This window comes from Rosa rugosa, chromosome 3 (assembly GCF_958449725.1).
Source record: "Rosa rugosa chromosome 3, drRosRugo1.1, whole genome shotgun sequence".
Classification (NCBI taxonomy): domain Eukaryota; kingdom Viridiplantae; phylum Streptophyta; class Magnoliopsida; order Rosales; family Rosaceae; genus Rosa; species Rosa rugosa.
In genome coordinates, this window is record NC_084822.1 from 57,563,695 (window position 1) to 57,577,153 (window position 13,459).

The 13,459-nt window shown below is 40.8% G+C and overlaps 3 protein-coding genes across 4 annotated transcripts; all 3 read right to left on the reverse strand.

Annotated features, from left to right (window-relative positions):
• Window positions 1–3,373: 3,373 nt before the first annotated feature.
• LOC133738005 (uncharacterized) lies at window positions 3,374–3,694 on the reverse strand. The gene has a single exon (XM_062165447.1). The coding sequence runs from the start codon at window positions 3,692–3,694 to the stop codon at window positions 3,374–3,376; it is 321 nt and encodes a 106-aa protein (XP_062021431.1).
• Window positions 3,695–6,410: 2,716 nt separating this feature from the next.
• Window positions 6,411–9,755, reverse strand: LOC133738728 (probable beta-1,3-galactosyltransferase 12). 2 transcript variants are annotated; one of them, XM_062166315.1, is made up of 7 exons: window positions 9,211–9,755; window positions 8,768–8,920; window positions 8,586–8,668; window positions 8,412–8,511; window positions 8,192–8,305; window positions 7,684–7,826; window positions 6,411–6,812 (listed from the first exon to the last, which is right to left on the reverse strand). In XM_062166315.1, the coding sequence occupies exons 1-7, from the start codon at window positions 9,618–9,620 to the stop codon at window positions 6,715–6,717; spliced, it is 1,101 nt and encodes a 366-aa protein (XP_062022299.1). In that variant the 5' UTR covers window positions 9,621–9,755; the 3' UTR covers window positions 6,411–6,714. The 2 variants fall into 2 exon arrangements, with proteins under 2 accessions (XP_062022299.1, XP_062022301.1); XM_062166317.1 differs by lacking the exon at window positions 6,411–6,812 and having other exon boundaries at window positions 7,684–7,833.
• A 946-nt stretch (window positions 9,756–10,701) lies between these two features.
• LOC133739914 (zinc transporter 4, chloroplastic-like) lies at window positions 10,702–13,009 on the reverse strand. Its single transcript, XM_062167730.1, has 4 exons — window positions 12,758–13,009; window positions 12,634–12,682; window positions 11,781–12,499; window positions 10,702–11,362 (listed from the first exon to the last, which is right to left on the reverse strand). The coding sequence occupies exons 1-4, from the start codon at window positions 12,770–12,772 to the stop codon at window positions 10,907–10,909; spliced, it is 1,239 nt and encodes a 412-aa protein (XP_062023714.1). The 5' UTR covers window positions 12,773–13,009; the 3' UTR covers window positions 10,702–10,906.
• Between the last annotated feature and the right edge of the window lie 450 nt (window positions 13,010–13,459).

Consider the following 13,459-nt stretch of genomic DNA (forward strand, 5'->3'; position numbering starts at 1 on the left):
CCTACTACACCTGATCTAAACTCTTTGCTCCTAAGTCTCTCTAAGAAGACCCACCACAGTGTACATCATTCCAGAAACCAGGTACAAGATCCGCTGGGCCCCAACTCATCACCCTCTCGAACCACTCCTCCTCATCCTCACCGTCCATCTTCCGATCCTCCTCGGCCCCACACCCACCACAGCCGTTGATCTCTCCTCCCTTCCCGTTGGCGTTCCCAGCAACCACCACCAACCCCCCATTACTCCAGCATTTACAACCGCACAGCCCCCCGCTCTCCGGCGCCGGCACCATTTTCCCGGCGTACTCCACCCCCACCATCACCGTCGACGCCGAGTCCGAAACAGCCGCCCCGCAGCTCTCGCTCTCCCAGCCGTTCCACCGCAAACACTGCCCCGTTGCACCGTATCCAGCCGCCGTCCACGACGGATTTTCGGCCGAGGTGGCAGTGCCGGTCGTCGTCGTCATCTCCTTGTAGAGCTCCTGCATGAACTTCTCTATCCGCTCTTCTCCTATAGGAACCTCCTGAATGAGCTCTTCCACATCGTCCGGCACGACGCTCATAACATCCATATATTTCCTGGACGTTTCGCCGGTGATCAGATATTCCGGCGGAAAACTTGAACTCCCTTCCATGAGAGAGAGAGAGAGAGAGAGAGAGAGAGAGAGAGTACAGAGCAGAGTGGGCGAAGAGGAAATGGAGGATATAAATGGAGGTTTGAAAAGTGGGGTGCTGAGGTGGCAGTCTCTGCCACGTAGGACTGGAGTGCAGAGTAATGACGTGGGCTTCGTAGCGAGTCGTAGACTCGTAGCTGAAACTGAGGGATCCAGCTGCTACTAGCCAAAACTAGTCTTCCCTGGTCAGACTCTATCTTGTTTCCCACCGTTAAAAACCTGGTGGGACCTGTTGGTCATCCAATCGGATGGTCAGATTTAAGAGGTAGATGTGGACACGGACAAAGACCGCCTCGAGAACCACAGCTTTGAGCACATGGACGAGACTGCCCTCATACCCATATCCAGGCTTTATTTTACTAAGCAACAGAAGTCAGACGGTGTAAAGTTTTTTGTACTTTTATAGAAAGCTGATGGGGGATCCATAATGAGGATGATGAGGACTAGGCTTCTCTGCTAGAGTTTATTTTGCTAGGATCTGCTTGGACTTCTCTCTCAGCTGGCCACGTGTTACTGGTTCAATCTAAGGGCTATAATGCTTACAACACAGAAAAACTGAACTTCACTAACAATCTCCAAATAGTTCTTTAACGTCAAGGGTTTTTCAAGTTTTCCTCCAACAATTTTCACCTTCTGCTAGTTCTCTCCAATCAGACCTTCTCTTCCTCAGTGCTGAAACGTCTTTATTCTTCACGATCACTTTTTTGTCTCAGTCCAAATTTCATTCATCTATAGGTGCTGGTACTTTGCTTTCATCATTCAGGTATATGTATCTAGCTCTATAGATTGATCTTATGGATCCTGATCTTTTCCCATTTAGCGTTTTTGGTTTTGGATTTTGGTTCTTTGAAATCTCAGCCTTGTATCGATGGGTTTTGGTTCTATGTATATATGTTTAGCTAAGACATGATTCAATCATTCTTATTCTCTTGATCTGACTCTATGGTTTGTGATATCAGATTCTTCTATTTTTTTTGTTTTGTTTCAGAGCTAAAAACTGAACAGAGTAGTGAAAACAGAGTAGCATATAAACCAAACTTCATAGCATGATCCATTTTGCTTCTGAATTTGATTGGAATGTTAATACAGATTTTATATGTTATAGATTGAAAATCAATGATTGAATGGAGCCTATGGATAGAGATGACTCGACTAGTCCAGATTATAAGCCAAGGAATGGTATGGAGTTTGGCTCAGAAGAATTAGCATATGAGTTTTATAACATGTATGGGCGAAGAGTTGGGTTTAGTATTAGAAGACATACACATTACAAGAACAAGCATTAGTTTTCTGCAGTTTTAGCTTTCTGCAGCTTTAGGTTTCTGCAGTTTTAGTTTTCTGCAGTTTTAGTTTTCTGCAGCTTTAGGTTTCCGCAGTTTTAGTTTTCTGCAGTTTAGTTTTCTGCAGCTTTAGTTTTTTGCAATTTTGTCCATCAGTTTGCCACTTTCTGCTCAATTTATTGTGTATGTATGGGAGTTTTGGTAACAAACTTTTGAGTTTCAATTTGATTCATATTCAGTAGCTTAACAAGGAGGCATACATGGCTGGTCATTTGCCAAAGTTAAGATAAAAAATGAAATTCTCATTCATCTAAATAATACTCTGCAGAATTTCTTCATACATAGAAACTTTTCATATTAATTCACTCCAAATTGGAGTCCTGCACAATCTTTTCATACATAGAAACTTAACAATTCACTCCAAATTGGAGTCATGGCCAAAAGTATAAGTTTACACCTTCACCAAAACCAACAGCCTTCAACAATAAAAAAGCTACTATTAGTTAACATCATCAGCTCCACTTCCATATCCTAACCAACATGTTGTGCTCTGATTTGCCAATTGCATCAACTTCTGAATTTCCATCGTGAGGGCAAGTTTTTAAATACTCCTCAGGAACAATCCCAGCGTGTTTAGAATGATCTAGCAATAGCTGATGTCAAGTTCCTTAATCATGGTGCACCGAAACTCTATGTCAGCGATGGATGCATCAGTCACATTCGGGCAACACTTGATCGAAAGAACCTCAAGGTTTGGGCACCTAGAAAAATACAATTACAAGCACATATCACATTGACATATATCTAACTCCAATTACCCACAACAGTCCATGAAAAGTTGAACTTAACAAACAACATTTGAAATGTACCAATGAAGAAAAACATAAAATACTCACTTCCAGGCCTCAAAGATCTAATTTTTTCAAACAAAAACTAAATATATAAACCTTTCAGCTCACCATACATCAATCAAGAACAAAAATTCATGCCCAAAAACAAGTTTTAATAATCACCCTGCTAATCCCCACACCACACCACGACAATAAAAACCCACAACCAAAACCTTCCCACTTTTCAATTCCTCATTCCATTTCCACAAAAATCCAAACTTCCATAGAAAATCCAAACCAAAACCAAAATGAACAAAACACGAATAAATAAATGCAAGATACCATTAGCTTCATAGCTTTTTTTATTTTTTAACTCCAAATTCACCAAATGATTAATGAAGCTCCGGTCAATCTACATTGCATAGCTACAACTTAACATACTCCAAATTCACCGAATGATCAACACATATCATCTCATTTAAGTACTAACAGAAAGTAGGTGCACACAAAAGTAAGTTCTATAGCTCATCATCATCATCATCCACAAAACACATCTCAACCCGAATTAAACTAAACAACAAGTACCGAATTCACTGTTGCTGCTGCTGGTTGGGGTTCTGAGGCGGCGGCGGCATTCCCCGTGGAGGTCCTCCAAACACACCGGGAGGAGGCAGCATTCCTTGGCGAGGTGGTGGACCCCTCATCATCTGCCCCGGAGGCCCGGGCGGTGGAGGCCCCATTGGTCTTTGCCCATACTGCATCGGAGGACTGGGAAACTGCTGAGGTGGGTCTCCGGGCCTGGCACCGGGAGGAGGAAACTGCGGCGGCGGGCCACGCACCATTGGCGGTGGTCCCTGGCCGGGATACATCTGTGGCGGGGGACGGATCACCGGAGCAGCCGGATACGTCATCGGAGGCGCCGAGAGGTTAGGGCGAGACAACGAATAAGATGAGTGAGGGGAAGAGAGAGAGGGAGATGAGATGAGTCGAGGGATTGAGATCTTGTACTATTTCAGATAGATAATGAAGGCTATGGGCTTTCTGTGTTGTCAGTTTAATGACCCTTGGATTGAAGTGAGCTGACGTGGCGAGCTGAGAGTATTATCCAAGCAAATTATAGCAAAGTGAACTCTAGCAGAGAAGCCGAGTCCGGATGATGATCATGGTTAATAATTAATTACAGTCACTGTTGTGGGATCCCAGTGTTGTGTTGGTTTCGTTTTATTTTTTTTATCACAAACTTATCCTTACACATGAAAATTTTTTGGTCAAAACTAGCTTTTGAACCAACTTTAATCAATTTTGCAAATTACAAGAGTAAAATTAATAGAAAATTACTCATAAGTGTCATTTTGAAACTTTAATTAGCCATAAGGCCACCTAAATTTTATTATACAAATAAGGCCACCTGCATCCCCAAACTATTTCTTTCTTGACAATTTTACCCTTCCTACCTAACAGACTCAATTCTATAGATCTGTGATTGCTCTCTCTCTCCACGGTCACAGTTTTTCTCTCTCTCTCTACTCTCCCTCTCTCCCTCGTCGATCACAGATCTTCACGTCTTGGTCTCCGCCTCCGATTCCGGCGAACCTCCTGCACGGTGCTCTCTCTCTCCTCAGTTTCGCGACTGGATCTCCGATGCACAACGCGAACTGGAACCAGATCTCCGATTCTCTCCTTTGCCTCTCTCTCTCTCTCTCTCTCCGGCGAAACACTCCTCTCCACCATCACGTCGGCGACTGGAACTGAATCCTCGACAGACACGCCTTTTTCCGACTAGATCTCGGACTCACGAAATGGATCTCTGATGCACGATGGATCTCAGCCTTGGCTCCGGTAGCACCCTTCCTCAACGCCATCGCCTATTCTGTTGTCGATTCCATCTCCATCACCTTTCTCAGTCAAAGCCGAACCGAACGAAGACAAGCCGGAGTAGATTCTCACCGTCTCCGCGCAAGAGGACAACGTCGCCGGAATATAGCTCACCGGAATTGATCGTTCTATGGTTCGTTGTGCTAAGTTTTTGATTTTCTTATAGATTTGTGGTTTGTATCATGTATTGCTATTGTTTTTGGAAATGGCAGAAACTCCTGTATTGTTTTTTTCATTCAGTTTGATAGCTTTGGTTTGATTTGGGCAATTACTATGAATTTTACAATTGTTTTGATTTCTGAGTAGCTTTTGTATTGTTTTGAGTTATGGTAATGAAATTGGATCTTAATTTTCTGCCTCATTGTTCAATTTTGATCTTATGGTATCTATGTTTCTAATGGTGTTTTAGTTTGGTTTGTATTTTTGTTTTTGTGGTTGAATTCTGTTTTCTGATGGTGTTGTGATGTATTTTGATTGATGAATAATGAACCATTACTTGTATGTTATTTGTTGCAGTTAGTAACTCTTTATAACTGTTATAGCGGCTTTTCAACATAGTGATAGTATCTTTCTATGTCTATGTTAGTATCTTTTCAACATGATGTCAATAGCTTCTATTTTCATTTTCATTATTTCAAGTTAGCAGCTCCGTGTAATTGTTCTATTGGCATTTTAATATCGTGATAGTAGCTTTATGTGTATGTTAGTATATTTTCAAGCTAAATAGTTTTTTTTTTTTCAAATCAGTAGCTCTCTATAACTATTATAGTGGTTTTCCATAATAGTGATCGTAGCTTTTTGTACCTATGTTAGTAGCTTTCTAATGTTAGTGAGAGTAGCTCGTTGGTGTTGGTAACAGTAACTTTTGGTGTTGGTAACAGTAACTTTTGGTGTTGGTAAAAGTAGTTTTCTGGTGTTGGTGAAAGTAGTTTTCTGGTGTTGGTGAAAGTAGTTTTCTGGTGTTAGTGAGAGTAGCATTTGTTGCTGATGAGAGTATTTTTTGGTATTGGTGACAGTATCTTTTGTTGGTGGGGATAGTAGCTTTTCGTTTTGGAGAGCATAGGTTTTTGGTAAGGAGTAGCTTTTGTTGTTGGTGATAGTAGCTTTTGTTATATCGCCGGAGGTTGCCGGAAATCTCACCAGAGTAGCTTTTGTTGCTAGTAATAGCTTTTGTGACCTCGCCGGAGGTGGCCGGGAATCTCATCAGAGTAGATTTTGTGCTAGCCACAGTAGCTTTTGGTGTTAGTGACAGTAGCTTTTGTGGTCGCCGGAGACCCACAAGAGTTGGCCGGAGACCCACAAGAGTTGGCCGGAGACCCGCAGGAGTTGACCGGAGACCTCGCCGGAGAGGAGAGAGAGAATGATTGTTGATTTTGTACTTTAGTAGCATTTATGTAAATATATTGGTTTTTAATATCCAAAATATAACACATTTTTTAATCTAGTGGCCTTATGAGGAAAAAAAACTAGTTAGTGGCCTTATGGCTAAAAAAACATTGAAAGATGCACTTATATGTAATTAACTCTAAAATTAAATATTTTGAAATCACAAGATTAATATTGAGTATCACTCCAAATCACAGTAATCATTTATAACTTTTACCCTTAAGTTTTTAACTTCAAGGTGAATGTAGCTGAAAATGGTAACTCAAATGGTGCTGCATTGTGATACCCACGGAATGTGTTGGACAAGTCTGATTTTTGAGCTTTGATCTGGGATCACATAGACATGAAGAAATTGCACGAACAAGGTAATCTGGTATAGTAATGTATTATTGTATTACTGGTTCGGATCGTATACATTCACTGGAATTGCAATCTGGATTTGTCTAAGATAGATATCAACAGAGTGGAAAAATGCTCAGTAATACTACATTAATTACAACAAGAGACGATCAACACAAGAAACTGCAAGAGCGAGTTATGGCTTCAAAAGATCTCTCGTACGTTTTCCTTTGGTATAAGAATACATGAAGCAATAAGATATTGCAGACCAAACCAGCTGTTCTTCCTGCATAGCCGGTATCTTGATGGGAAGTGTATGTCGTAGCTCTCTCTATCTGTCATCAGCATCAGTAGGGAGCAGGGTTGGACTTTTGGAGCACATACTCATTGCATGAAGCTCTTTCATCCGAATAGCTGGATTGCATAAACCTAGACATTTTCAACAGCTTCTCCAATCAGAGCACGTAAAAAAGATAAGCACTTACTTGAAAACATTGCCAAGTCAATGGTAATAACATTACAACTCAGAATTAGTGAACAACTGGTGTATGATGTATATCCTTTGCAAGCAAGCCACACAGTGCTTTCAACAGCTTTTCTACACCTAAGATTCAGGTCTCAAGGGTATTACTCCTTTCACAGGCCAAATCAGATCAAATGATTGTCATTCAAGATCATTTAAGAAGTTATTTCAAAGATCAAGTTATACATTTCTGAAGGTGAAAGTATTATACTAATCTATATATGACACAATAAAGGTGCATGATAAATGATAATGGTATTCAGATGATCAAGCTACTAAGCAGCAGATAAACCCATGTTTGAAGAATCACCTGTTGATTAAGCTTAAAAGTAACTGTCATAGCTCAAATGATGGAGTTTGTCATGAAGTATGAACCAAGTGTGATTCAGCATGAATACACTGCTTTCCATTGTTACTACCCCTGATGTAGGATTCCTAACTTAATTAAAAAAAAAATTCATTTTTTTGAGAAAACATTCAATAAAGAAAATGCCAATGGCATGAAAAGGAGGCCATCTTTGCTGAGCTAGAAAGTGCTTTTATTCTTTATCTCAATCAATAATTTCTTTCATTGTAAGAAGATACAGTGACACTGGCCAGTACATAAGAATATTCTCCTATAAAAACTGAGCATAAAAAAGAAATACTACACCAATCATAAGCCTTCCTCTGTCTTAATTATCATGCCACTTAATGATCATTGGTGTTTCAAATTTCCAGCTTATTCTGTATACATAAATCAACTGTGAAAGATGATGTTTCGGAAAATAGAGTTACCTGAACATTTTGGGATGTCCCACACTGCAATGGATCTAGGTGAGCACCGAGGGTCACATAAAAACCGATTATCCTCATGATGGACATTCATAGCAAGCATCCATGATCCAATTGTGACATCTTCATTGTTAAACATTCTCAAACTGAAAGCTAGAAAATAAATCTGTTATGCAAAGGGACATCTTCAGGAAATGAAAGAAGTATACAACAACCTCTTCAGATCAAAGCTCAAAACAAATTTAGAAAGGCTGCCATCACACAGCATAACGTTTACAAAATTATTTTGAACAAAACAATGGAGATCAGAAATTCAAGGGTAGGTATCGTTGCCCCATGAATCCCATTGTTTAACAAGACTTATACTATTGTCGCTGAATAATTAAATCCAAAACCAAAGCGTAACATATATGAAACCTCCATAGACTACTATTGAAGAAAGGAAAAAAGTCACATTTGAAAGAAAAAATGAGTGACATAAACCAGAACACATAGAAAACAGGTGGAATACCTGTTATTTTTAGCAGTTGCCAATGACACAACCACATCTGCAGATAGAACATAAATAGGAGCATAGGCATGTTGAAAGTATTCATTCCCAATCAGATGTCCTGATTTCTCATACCTGAAATATTTTCCATAAATAATGAATACCACAACATTGAAAGATTCATAAGAAGAATATATGACTAACTACAAGCTCGGGGGGAAGAATTTGATAACCCACATACCATTTCATTTTTGGGTCAGTTATCACTGGACCTTTCTTCATGCAACCAATGTAGGTTCGTGAATCTGTTCTCTCCTTAGCTAGAAGTGTTGCTAGTCGATCTGACAAATTTTGAAACTATCAGTGGATTACAAACATGGCTCAGTGAAAGTATATAATCTACATCTTAATATACCCGGGCGCAGATAAATATCATCATCAGCTTTGACATAATAATCTGCTTCAAACTGTTGAAACGCCGCCTTGAAAAACTCCAACCTAGGTATGAAACAGGGTGAAATAGCAGCATGAGATGAACATACAAGATCATAATGCCATCAACATTACAAAAGTTGAATACAAATTGATGACTCTTACGTTTTCCATGGAAGGCTTACATATTCATCCTTGATGTCAATCACCAAAAAGTCTCTGTACTTATCTATCTCTTTCTGAAGCTCTGCCATCTTCTTTGCATCTTTCGATCGCCCGATAACAAACCTAAAAGCTAAACCAGTAGCTTGTTCCAACCTACAAAATATCAATAACAAAAAAAACGAAACAAACTCACTGGTGGAAGTGTTAAACATAACCCCAATAAAAAAAGGCAACCAACAATAGGCATTTTCATCAAAATCAAATTATTGATCTTGCCAAAGGTTATATGAAACAAGTGTGACTTGGGACTACAGTAAATCAATCTGATCACAGCTAAAATCAGAAATCAGAAATCAGAAAGTGAATTGTAACTAATAAAGTTACTAACTTTCTATTTTGATCAGTGTAAATTAAGTAAGTTTGGTGTAGAAAAAGATATTGACCTCAAGAGACCATCTGGGTCGGAAGGAAACCAAGTGGTGCGCAGGGCGGCGCGGCGATCAGCTGCCCCGAACCCGGTCTGAATTCCGACGAAGCCGAGAAGCTTAGGCCGTTCAATCAACCCGGCATTGTGGTTGAGGTTGCGAGAATTGGAGAGGGAGTAGAATGCTCGGAAAGTATCTTCGGATTTGCCGCATCGGAAAACGGGGAGGGGTGTGGAGCGGCGGAGGGAGGAGACGGCGAAGATTGTTCCGGCGAGGCCGATGAGGAGGGAGATGAGGGAAAAGACGATAATGGGCAGGGGAGTGCGAGTGGGGACGGAGACGGAGGTGGGTTTCAGGGGCTTGAGGAGCTTGGAGGAGTAGGAGGTGGTGGGGAGAGGGGAAGACTGGCGGTGAGAGAAGAGTGGCATTTTGGTAAATAATGGAGTGTGAGAGAGAGAGAGAGATGGAATGTCTGTTAGATCTCAGGGGGTTCGGAGGGAGAAGATGAGTGACAGAGACTCGAGACCCAAAGCCTGACGAAGATGATTCAACTGCAGCTGGACTCTAGTCCTCTCTTCAGTTTACAAGCTTTACACTGTTTTTTCTTCTTCATTAAAACGGTCTTCAGCGTTTATTAAATTTCTATTTGGCCCAAAGATAACGAAAAACGTTTCTATAATTTCCATTAAAAGAGGACAGAAGAACACTAAACTTTCTTTTTTTTAGATAAAAAAATCAATTCAACAAGATTACAACATAGCGATTTCATAAATAAATAAAAAATCATAATAATGATGTAGCGATTAATGCTTGTATGGTTGTTAAAAAGAATTAGCACCTAATAATCAGAATCGATTCATCGATGAACTAAGACAGTGCTAAGAACGAAGCTCTCACAACTTCTTGAACCATTTCTAAAAAAAAAAAAAAACAAAAACTTCTTGAACCAGGAAATAGAAGAGAGCACCTCTTTTTTTTTTTTTTTTCTTTTTTTTTAATTTAACTTCAATGATTCTTATTCTATGATATACGCTGATATTTATAGAAAAATTAACTAAAATGTGGATATTAGATAGTTAGTGAATAAAATTACATCAGCATATTCTATGATATATGCTGATATTTATAGAAAAATGAACTAAAATGTGGATACTAGATAGTTAGTGAACAAAATTGTCTGATGTAATGTAAAGGATTCATCATAGTTAAATTCTCATTACAAATGTTTCAAAAAAATTACGAAAGACTTTCGTAGTTGAAGAGCAAGAATTTCGTAAATGAAGAGTAATTTAGATATTTTGAGTGTATAACGGCCATTTTTTCAAAACTTAGTTCTATTGTTAGTAAATTCTGTAGAAAATTGAGTTCACACATCAATCTCTCTTTCCCTTCTCTCATTTCATGATTAGGGCATAGTTCTAAGTTTGTAGCTCATAGCTATTTAGCTTAATTGGATCTCTGTTAGTGTGAAAATATTGTAGATGCTCCTCAAAACCAAACCATGAATGAGAGCTGGCGATGATTTCACAATATACTATATGAGAGGATTGCATTACACGCTAAAGAGTCCTACTATTCTACAACATCTAGTCCCTTAATTGCTCCACTCAATTTCCCTCTTAGGAAGAACCAAGCCGAAAGAATTGAATTCACACTTGCATCACTAAAAGCTTAAACACCCCAAAAAAGAACATTAACTAAAAGAATGAGCAACCTAAGCCCAAATTGCAAGCAAAGACATCGACCCAGCTCCAAGAAATAGCAAGCAATAAGACAGAATTTGAAGCCGAAAATTGCAGCTCATCCTCTTGCTCAGAAAGTCAGCAGCAATTAGGTCCACCAAGGCCATGTAGACCAGAATACCAGCAGACATGGAATCCAAGATGCCTTCAGTGACCAGAGCTCCTGCACTGTTCGGGTTGTAGGATGAAGAAATTGCGATCCCAACACCAATACCTAGTGGAGTTGTTATGGCGAAAAAACAAGCCATTATCGCTGCAGATCGGTTCCTGAATTGGGCTTGTGATATGCAGCCTCCAAGTGCAAAACCTTCAAAGAACTGATGGAAGGACAGTGCTGCAACTAAGGGCCTTATGGTACATGGGCTCTGTGACACTCCCAGTGACAACCCAATGATCACAGAATGTGATACAATCCCAAGTTCCAAAATCTGCACAAGATCACCACTTTTAACCAACTTTAAGTCTTTAACATAAAATTTAGAGTTTTCATCACAAATGGTACCTACAAGTCACAATGGTATTGGTACCTACAATCGCGAATGGTACCCAAACTATATATCCCGACGCACACTTTGGTACATTCAGTTACATTTTCAGTTATAATCACAATATTTTTTTTTTTGCTCAAATCACTTCTCAAGCCCAAGTTTAAGAGCTAGTTCTATAATTTCTCTTAAAACAAAATTTTGAGCCCATCGTTTCAGATAAAACAGTAAAACGAACTTTAGGTCATCACTTATAGCGGTGCCAAATCATGTAGACCCCCACATGACGTAGATCAGAAGGCTCTACAATCTACGTGGCACTATCCCTAAGCTAAAAAGTAACTAAAAACGAAAAAAGTACCTGTGAAACGACGACGTGGCGGACACCAGTATCCTCGTCATCATCACCGAAGCCGTGGGAATGGCCATGCCCGTGGGCGTGACCCGAATCCACATGACCCGGTTCGGTCACGTGCCCGTCACATGCGTCCTGAGGGTGGCTGTGTCGATGGTGCGCCGCGTGGGCATGCATTCCCACAATGTGCATCCCACGACCGCCTTCCTCTTCCCCAAAAATCGTGCCATTCGATTCCTTTTGGGCCGAGACAATACCCGACTCGAGACCCGGTCTCGAGTCGTCCGACCCGACTCGAACTTGGTCCTCGGTGGGCCGGGCCAGGCCCTGTTTGCGCTCGTAGTACTGGGTGCCCACGAAGTCAACGAGCAAGGTGGCAAGCGATGCCATCATGGCGAAGAATCCAGAGAAGGGGAACTTCGACCATGGAAACTCCGGCAGGCACGGGCTGTTAAGCGCGTCGGAACCGCCGGAGAGCATGTGCACGAATCCGGTGGCGAGAATGACTCCGGCGGCGAAGGCTTTCGCTCCGACGAAGAGGCTGCCGTCCGTGCGGAGAACGCTCCGGTTCTTCCCGACCAGAGGAATGGCAATTCCGATCACTCCGGCGAGGAGAATGGAAGCGATGGCGACGAACTTGAGATTGAGCGCCTCCGCGTCGTCCCGGCAGGAATCCGACTCGGCGGCGTCGCAGGCGGAGGTGGCCATGGACTGTAAGAAGGAGTCTAAACCAGAATCGAACAGAATTTTCAGAAAATAACAAATCAATCCCCATTTCTAAATTCGTTCGGTGGGTTTCGTTTTGTTTTGTTTTGTTGTTACAGGCAATCAAACAAAGAAGAGAGTGTAAGAAAATTACCTGAGAGTTTGTGTGGGAAATCCGGAGGGGCGAGGAAGAGCCAAAGATCCTACACAAAACCCAATGCTGTTAATCGGTGAAGAAACTTGATAACAGGAATAAGGGGAGAGAGAGAGAGAGAGACCTGAAGGAATGACATGGGGATTTGGAGAGGGGGGGGTGTATTTATGTAATTGTCTAAAGTGATTGAACTGCACGAATCTCGAATTTGATGATATTGATCAGTTAGGCACAGTGAGAGACAGAGAGTTGAATTGAACAGAACAGAGAGAGACGCGCACACATATAAAAGAGGGATGTGAAATTGGGAAGCGATGAGCCGATGATGCAGGAGAAGAGGAATTAGGAGAGGGTGTCGACATTTTTGTGAGGAGAGAGAGATGGGTGTGTACATTTTCGGCTTTTTGTCAATTAATAAGCGCCAGAGTGTCGACACTTGCTGCACACACTTGACATTTTTTCTTCTTTCCTTTTTTTTTTTTAGTTTCAAAAAAGGAGGTTTTAGTTGTGAATTGTGATGGGAAACAGAAAGTCGTTTTTCTATTTCCTTCGGAACAACCATGTCGATGTCGTGCAAGGAATCAATTCCATGTGTGGGAGGAAAAGGGAGATGTTTGAGATCAACTCCATGCGTGCCTGTGACGTGGGAGTGGGAAGAAAAAAGGATCAAAAATTTACCATACTCTTAACCCTATGAAAAGAATTTTTTTTTTTTTTCCTTCTCTCCGGAAAATAAACGGCAATGGTAGTATCATTGGAATGTGGACCGTGATTATTTATTCCTTTCCCGATAATTATTTATTTAAAAACTGAACCGGTGATATGA

Excerpts from the sequence above, each read along its gene's own strand:
- LOC133738005 (XM_062165447.1), bottom strand. The coding sequence starts at position 3,694 with ATGACGTATCCGGCTGCTCCGGTGATCCGTCCCCCGCCACAGATGTAT.
- LOC133738728 (XM_062166315.1), bottom strand. The coding sequence starts at position 9,620 with ATGCCACTCTTCTCTCACCGCCAGTCTTCCCCTCTCCCCACCACCTCC. Across the intron at positions 8,921-9,210 it reads GACCCAGATGGTCTCTTGAG|GTTGGAACAAGCTACTGGTT; the intron begins GTCAATATCTTT and ends GATATTTTGTAG. Across the intron at positions 8,306-8,411 it reads ACTGACCCAAAAATGAAATG|GTATGAGAAATCAGGACATC; the intron begins GTATGTGGGTTA and ends AAAATATTTCAG.
- LOC133739914 (XM_062167730.1), bottom strand. Across the intron at positions 12,500-12,633 it reads TTTCCCACACAAACTCTCAG|ACTCCTTCTTACAGTCCATG; the intron begins GTAATTTTCTTA and ends ATTCTGGTTTAG. Across the intron at positions 11,363-11,780 it reads GCCACGTCGTCGTTTCACAG|ATTTTGGAACTTGGGATTGT; the intron begins GTACTTTTTTCG and ends GATCTTGTGCAG.